Source organism: Lepisosteus oculatus, chromosome 28, assembly GCF_040954835.1.
Source record: "Lepisosteus oculatus isolate fLepOcu1 chromosome 28, fLepOcu1.hap2, whole genome shotgun sequence".
Lineage (NCBI taxonomy): Eukaryota > Metazoa > Chordata > Actinopteri > Semionotiformes > Lepisosteidae > Lepisosteus > Lepisosteus oculatus.
Window position 1 is genome coordinate 1,692,759 of NC_090723.1, and position 8,190 is coordinate 1,700,948.

Consider the following 8,190-nt stretch of genomic DNA (forward strand, 5'->3'; position numbering starts at 1 on the left):
GCTGCTTTAAACTCAATCCATTATATATACCATCATAACATTAGAATAACATTGCTGACTTGAAGTTTTTTTCTTCCGCTATTTTTAAAGGGTTCAGTTTCCTTTGATAGAAAGGTAACTCATAGCCTGATGAAACACATACTGTGGAGGGACAGACATAAATACAAAGTAAGAAGATTTGTTCAACAGCTACATGCACTATTATTCTACAGTCATGATCTTCAACACCAAGTGGTTTGAGACTCTGCTACTAACAATTAATCAATTGATATTCCAAATGGCATATCCTGAAATTCTTGTCTTTCTCCTGGGAAGTATGGAGAACCATTTCACATTAAACAAGGACATGGACAAAGGGGACAGTCAATTGCACCTGAACAGGATGCTGGAATCGATTTTAAGTCCTAATGCAGCCAAACCTGAGAGACAGCAGTTAAAAGCAAAAACAATTTGGCATTTATACAGGTTTTAAATTCTACTGGACTATGAGAATATAAAAGTTGAGCAGTACAGTATTTTTTAAAACACAAATTTAAGATACTTTGAGCTTGGAGTTTTTCACCATACGTTAAAAATATAAAAGAATATGTACCGAAACCAGATGGTTTGGGCATGTTGGGAAATGGAGGAAGGCAATTTGTCTGGCACTTAACATCACCAAATGCACAGATCGCTCACTCAAGTTGAACGCTGTCCAACTGAGTTAAATTAAACAGCTCAGCAACCTCGACTGATATAATCTGGGAATCCAGGGTGTGCTAGTGCCTAGGTGTCTAGCAATCTGTTTACATTTAAGTTGAGGCTTAGTAAAGGCACCAGAAAATGTGAACACAGTCAACAACAGCAGTAGGGCACCAGCAATTAACTTCATCGTTCCATTTGAAGCTACAGGGATCATCTTGCATTTAAGCGTTTCTAAAAGTTTTGCACTGATTGACATTCAAAGCTGTTCGAAATAGGGCACCTACTGTTTCGACCTGCAACTCTTTTGAAGACATTCTGGAATAAACTTTCTGCTGAGTGCTAGCTGTGGCTCAGATTGACCCTATAATCCTTTCGCCTTGAAGGGGACTGTTGTCACTTACTTGACCACTAAGCAGCCTTGCTCTTTGCTCCAACCAGTGACCGAATTCAATTTGATAGTAAACAGTCAGCTCCAAAGCACTGTAAGGACCTAAACACCAGTCAAAGACCTCCAATTAAGAAAAACATTAATGCTATACTAAATTATCAGGGCTTTTGATTACAAGGCACATGAATTCTTATCCATGTTTCAAATAACGAAAGCCAAGTTCTAAACTAGTAAGAAAGGATATGAAGAAAATTTTCAAAACCTCTGCCAAAGAGAGTGAAGAGGAAGCCGGCACACGCTTCACATTTACCAACAGTCTGGGGGAGACGAGCAGAGTAGCAGGAGACACATGCGTGATACAGGTCACCATGTCTTGCTTCGTGCACTGTTTGCTATCATGTGCGACCTTTCCGTAAGAATATTTGAGGTTTATACATTATCATGGACTCTAAAGGTATTAAGAAAATAAATTGCGTGTGAAGTTACACAAAAAGTGATTACTGTACAGTACTCTCCTCAGGAACGATTAACGTCTAACTAGATTTGCAGTATTACTAAAAACTCAAACCACAGTATGAATGCCATTGTTTCTCTTGTCATTTTTTGGTGAAAAGGGTAAAAGGTTTTGGGGTCCAGAACAGATCATAATCTTTCCCCATAAGAAATAATGGAAAAGTTTTTTTTTTTAGGAATTTTCACTATACGACTGTTACTGGGAACAAATTACGTTCCTAAAGACAGCAATGAGTTCATCAGTAACTCGTAAGAAAAGTCATGAGTTTTTTTACAGGTGAAAACAGGTGGAAAATTAAAATGCAAGACCACGTGTCTACAAACATGCACACCAAGACGAGCCAGTTTCACACCGATTCAGTAGGTGGCAAACTGCTTTATTTTATTGAGGCAGCAAACCATAAATATCGGAAGGATGGTACGAAGTTCTGTGCGGAAAGCTGAGGGCGAGATGCATTCCTGAACGCAAATGGCTTTTTTGTGCGGTTCTGCTTCCGTTTTTTTCTTTTTGGCTCCTGTTGATTGTGCGGAGTGGCTTCTAAAGACCTTGGTCCTGTAGCTGGCAGGAGAGGTGAGCTTAGAAGTCTGGCCCGTTCTTCTTTAATTTGTTGTAATCCATGTTTACGGCAAAGAACTGCAAATTATAAAAAAAACATTGTATTCAGGGCTTGGTTTGTAAAGAGCTGAAATAACCATGCAGGCCCCTACAAAAAACAGCTCTAGAAGATCAGCTGCAACTTCATCTTCAGTTAAGACAAGGGGATGGTAAAAATGATAAAGTAACTTCCTAGTTGGCGCCAGGTGCCAAAAGCTAAATGAGTCGTGCAATGCCTTCTGGCGTTTTTCAACAGCAACATGAATTCGATTTTTCAACGTCAAAAGCCAACGCTTGATGACTTTCACAAAACAAAGGTTGCATTGAGTTCAAAACCTAACAGCTGAATCACAACTTTAAAATAACTTAACCACAGAAAGGGCAGTGCTTCTGCATTGCTGTCCGTGCACAAGGTACGAATGTACATTCGGCTGCACCATGACAAAGCACCTCGGGTGGTCTGAGCAAAACAGGACGACAGAAGCTCAAATGCCATCTGAGCAGCTCCAGGCTTTCCACCGAGCTTACTTTCCAATACCGAGACCCAGTCTTCTGTTGTGAGAGTGGAAACGAATGGGATTTCATGTGAAAACATCATGATCCCAAAACACATTTAGTAGCACTGACAAACTAGACACAGCAGAAAAATGCCAACTGACATCATTTATCAATGTAAAAAATGTTTTAAGTGCTGAAAATGGAGTAATATTGATTTGGTACCATTTTTTCTTCAGCAATTTGAATACAGAGGCTGGATTTTAACCAAGTTAAGGCCATAGAATTACCTTGTAACACCACAGACCATGGGCAGATATGAAATTTTGACAACTGAAAATAACCTAAAAATAATCTTCCTTGCAGGTCTCAAGGCTGTATCAGACACAGTGATGTGCATTTCACTGGTTTCAGGCTTAAGAACTGTGTCCTATAAGTCCTACCATGTGAAGCAATGCTTCTGGTGGAATTAATAGTGTGGTGTCTTCATACACGTTTTGAGCGCGACTGTGAGAGAACATCGAGCATCATGCTCAAGCTTAGGACCAGCAAGGTCCTTCACTGCCATGTGTTGTTCTTTCAAGACACAACATGGGCAGACATGAGAAACAGTTGCCAAAACCATTACATACTACCCAATTCCTTGAGCAATAAGAGAACAGAATTAAAAGCCCTTTGGATTAAAATGACTCCCAACAGGCACACAGCGACACCCTGAGGTGCAGCTCATGAAGGGCTTTTACAGGCTTCCGTGCCGATGAGTTACTGAAACAGCCGTACCTTGTACCGGTCATTGGGCCCCAGTTTGTTCCAGGGCTCAGGGTTATTCTTGCGATCCCAGCTGCAAACAAATTCAATTCACAGTCATTCGGTGAAGTCAATTCAGTCCACCTGCAGATTTAGAAATCCCCAAAACCACACTCAACACACAAGCTCTACAAAGTGCCCCAACATTCCCCGTTTCACTCCTTGATAGCCCAGAGCACTTCACGGCTCCCTGCCGTGATGAAGGAGTGCATCACTAAGACTCCGGGGGAAGTCCATCCGGAAGAGGATACAAAAACATATGTTTGGAACCGATGTCTGAAACTGGTGAAGTCACCTGGAAACTATACCAATTCCCACCCGTATCTGTGACTTGCAAACTTGTAAGCAGAGTTTAATACTACATTAAGAGTGAAGAACTAAAGGAAGGGTGCTATGTGCCTGCACATCTGGCAAGATTAACATCTGGTTCTGTACTGAAACCTCGCCCTACACGAATGGCGCACACAGACACACTTACGAGACATCAGGATTGCGCAAGGCCAGGCGTGCAAGGTAGAGGGTGGCCCCCACCGCCCCTGAGCCGATGAAGACAAACAGGGGGATCAACTGGAAAAAAGGTAGAAAAAGGTCAATAATTTCAACCTGCAGCTGCTCTCACAGTTACCTCCGAGGCTTCTGTGCGAGATGACGTCTTTGGCACATTTAGAAATTGGCCTTTCTTGCTGCTTCACAGTGCTGAACAGTCGTCATCTGACATTACTCATGTTTTAATTATGATGGGGTTAATAAAGAACCACAGTCGTGCCAATCTAGTACAGTACTCTGCACAAGCTGGCTGTTCACTAGTACATCTCAGCACACAGAAAGAGAATGAAACACCTTCTGTTTAATTACCTAATTTAAACAGGAACTCAGACCGCAACGGTGGCACCAGCACAAAAAAAGAAACTAAACTGGACATCAGGCCGAGCGATGAAGAATCAGCTCAACCACACCTTTAGAAGATGTGATGGAGAATGCTGACCAGCAGAAGGCAGTCTATTGTTAAAGAGCCTTTCCAGGTTTTCAACACTTGTAGGACATGAAGGGTTATTTAAAGGTCAAACACACTAGCAGGGAGGGCGGTGTGTACACTTTCACGGTTATCACGTTACCAGCTCTTGTACTAAAAGCCTAGTCATGCCAATACCCAAGAGCATTTGTCATTTTTATGGACAGACACCTGGAACTTTGTAAAGGAAACATCGGTACTTCTGCTTCACCGTTACAATCTGATCAAGGGCCAGTTGCACGTTGATCAATTCTTGGCGTTTTCTAACCAACATAAGAGTGTGAATAAACCTATTACTTGTTCCATAAGAGTGTGACGTCTACCTCGGATAGGACTCCTCTTCACCAGACATACAAATTTCGAGCGAGCCTTTCATTATAAGCTTACAAGCTGCACATTTCTACAGAAACTGATGTTTTAATGTTCTGCATTGCAAACCACGCCACAGACTACTCCTGTCTTTGCCTGGGACGACCTGAAGTAAGCAGGCCAGCCAGCCACGGTGATCTTGTGACGCTAGCACCAGAATACCATCGGTTACCTTTACAACGGGGATACTGCAGTACTTCTCAAATATGCATAAAGAAACACTGCTTTATTTTCTTAACCCTTTCTTACATTTATATAAGTGCTTATTACAGATATTCAGATGGTTTACACATCACCCCACTTAGACAAACAACGTTACCCTTTGACCGTCAAGAGTTCAATGTCACACTCTTTGTAGATATCTCTTAACTACTAGATCTATACTTACGCTGGGGTGCTTTCTAGCCTGGACAACCATAGTACGGAACATTTTAAAAGTAGTTTGGTTTTGTTTATCCCAAAGAAACGCAAAAAAAGTGCCGTCTGCGAGGCCTTTCGACGCGTCTGTGGTATACTCTCCTTCTTACTTTTCCTGTAAAGGACTGCGGTGTGGGTCCTTCGCCCAGAGGCAGTCTTATAATATTCCAGTTGAGAGAGCAATCACGGGTTTATGAACCACAAATTAAAAAACGACCATGACGTCTAATTTCTTATAGATATGTATTTTAATTTCTGTTTATTATTTATAGTATTTGTTATTTTAAAATTCTATTTCGAGCACTTTAAGTCAGGCAGTCTAGCGGACAGCTAAATATCGGTGCTCTGAAAAGCCCCCTGTTCTGTTCCGGAATGACAGACGCAGTAGGAGAATGTCTGGTGGTTCGTAGCGGCTGGTGTTTAGCTCTAGGGCTTATATTTGACCATTCGTTTCTCAATTAAGGGTTTTGAACACGCGTTTTGCTCCATCAGTAATTAGTTTTGTCTTTGACTGTATTCCAGTTTGTATTTAAAAAATAAAATGTGATGGAATTTGCATAACATTTAATGGGTGTTTTGATGCCAAAAATGAGCTAGCAGTAATATTAAAAGATGTCCGCCTTTTTGCATTAAAACTTTCCGTTAAAGACAGGCGTTGCTTCCACCCCCGTTTGTGATTTTAAGGGGCAGGAAGGATGTCAAAGGAGGGACACGAAGTACGTTATTACCTGAACACTCAGGTCTTCCTCACTTCCTCAAGTGGGGATCGTGAGATCAGTCGCCGGACTGGCACGGCGACAGCAGTGTTGCTGTTTGCGGGGTTTAACAGGTCTATATACACTACGGTATATCCCCATTCTGACCTATGGCGATAAACGCCAGATAGTGACAAACAAGACAGGACTGTGAACTGACACCGACAAAAATGAAGTTTCTTTGGTGAGATGTTGGGGTTACCCTCCTTGACCGATTGAGAAACTCGGAAAGGGAGTTAGGCTCATGATTCCTCCGGAGTGAGGAATCTTTGTGTATTATTTGTCCCTATTTTGCATTGTAAATATTATATTGAACATTCAATAACTAAAAATAGTTATCCAATTAGCGTCAAATACCGCGAGGTTTAAACCTTGGTCAAGAAGTGGTATTTTTCTCACTGATTAATTCAAGTGTACGTAATAATATTTACATTTCTCCGATGTTTTCCAATCTTGCCCGAAAAAAACCCATATAAGCAATTGCGACTTTATTACGTCTCTTAATTTAAATCCTATTTCTTTCAATGGCATATCCTAACATTTTGTTTGCTTATTATTTCCTTCCCACATTAGAAGATGCAAACGTCAACACAAACCTAAGTCTTTTTTTTTTTTGTAAGTAGCCTCTAATAGCTCAGTGATTCCCATTTTCTGTTTAAAGCTACTGCTTTTGCTCTCAGCACTTAAAAACGCCAGGACGTTTATTTATGGTGAGGTCTCGTACCAATAATAAAACGGTCAAACGATTGGGAGAGAAAAATGGTGGCTGGAGCACTTGAAATATATCATGGGAGCTGGGAGGAAGAGTAATGTGAATCAGCAAGAAACCTGTGTGAGAGATCCACGGCGGTAGGAATACAGCACTCCTCTGGGTACTTATCAGAAGCTGGTACAAAGTAGCCCATCTAGGACTACAGTGAGTTTAAGGCCGAAGTTGGTCCCACACCCTATTAAACACTGCCTTCACTTATTTTGCCTATTGTCCCAATAACGGTGTTAATATTGTTCATATCTGGTGTCTCCCATCCTCATCCCAGAGAGCCGCAATCCAAAACACCAAAGCTTCAGACCCCTATAAAAGGGCCGCCCTTAAAGAAACAATCCGTCTATTTCCGGCAAGCAACAGGTACATGGCAGGGTACGCCCTGGACAGCAGGGCAGGACAGACACACTGCGGTGGCCAGTTTTCCCAGAAGCCTACTACCAGGATGCTTTTGGACTGTGGGAGGAAACCCACACAAACCCCAGAGAGAACATGCAAACTCCACACACATAACATCACAGGAACCGAACCCAGGACCCCGGTGTGGCAAGGCAGCAAAGCTGACCACTGCACTGCCATGCCACCCTTAAATGGAGCAATTTCATCCTATTCTTAAGGTGTTAAGAGTCATCAGATTGCAACCCAGGAGTCCAGGAGCAGAGGGCACCGGATGTACTGTAGAGTTAAAGGGCTGCCATGCCCTATCAGTGTTGCCATCTTATTGCCAGATTTCAGAGGCTAAGCACGGCTGAGCCTGGTCAGTCTGGGGTGGGATTTCCTCTGCCAAGAAAGAATGCTGCTGCAAGAGCTTAGCCAGAATTTCAAATGCCAAGTACCAATATGGCGACCAGGGACGCCGTGCTTTTGAAGGTGCCATCCTTTCAGTGAGAGGCTAAACTGAGGTCCCAGCTAAGTCGTTGTTACAGATCCCATGGCACTATTCAGAAAAGAGGTGTTAACCCCACTGTCCTGACTGAATGTCATCTTGGGCTTGTACAATCTGGTCTCTCTAATGTGCAGCCTTAATTCAACTGGTGAAGCATTTATTCACTTCTCCACCTGATATGCTGTTTAGTAACTCCTATATGCACAATTTGGGATCCTGTGGAATGAAAGTATTTAAGTATGTAAGTGCAATTACTTAAAAATTTGCAAATGAGGCAGATGAAGTGCAAATCAAGTCCAGTGCACCTCTTTGCAAACAGCCCCTGTCTGATGGGCCTCCTGTAATAGCAGGATTGCCACAAATTGTAATGACTGCTAAATCTCAAAGGACTAAAGACCCAAACATTTGAAAGAAATAAAAAGAAATGAATATAAGCCAGTCTTTTTTACCTTTCCGAGTAGTTCTCCGTGTCCAGAGACAGAGGCGGGAGGCTGCAGGGAGTCAGA

The 8,190-nt window shown here is 42.2% G+C and overlaps 1 protein-coding gene across 1 annotated transcript; it reads right to left on the bottom strand.

Moving 5' to 3' along the window:
• Positions 1 to 1,941: 1,941 nt before the first annotated feature.
• LOC102690147 (NDUFA4 mitochondrial complex associated) lies at positions 1,942 to 5,421 on the bottom strand. The gene is made up of 4 exons (XM_006638099.3): positions 5,252 to 5,421; positions 3,961 to 4,049; positions 3,456 to 3,516; positions 1,942 to 2,219 (listed from the first exon to the last, which is right to left on the bottom strand). Exons 1-4 carry the CDS (start codon positions 5,291 to 5,293, stop codon positions 2,163 to 2,165), a joined length of 249 nt encoding a protein of 82 aa, XP_006638162.1. The 5' UTR covers positions 5,294 to 5,421; the 3' UTR covers positions 1,942 to 2,162.
• Between the last annotated feature and the right edge of the window lie 2,769 nt (positions 5,422 to 8,190).

Coding starts and splice junctions, on each gene's coding strand:
- LOC102690147 (XM_006638099.3), bottom strand. CDS start 5,293: ATGTTCCGTACTATGGTTGTCCAGGCTAGAAAGCACCCCAGC. Junction 4,050..5,251: donor AGGCTAGAAAGCACCCCAGC/GTAAGTATAGAT, acceptor CCTTTTTTCCAG/TTGATCCCCCTGTTTGTCTT. Junction 2,220..3,455: donor GGCCCAATGACCGGTACAAG/GTACGGCTGTTT, acceptor TATAATTTGCAG/TTCTTTGCCGTAAACATGGA.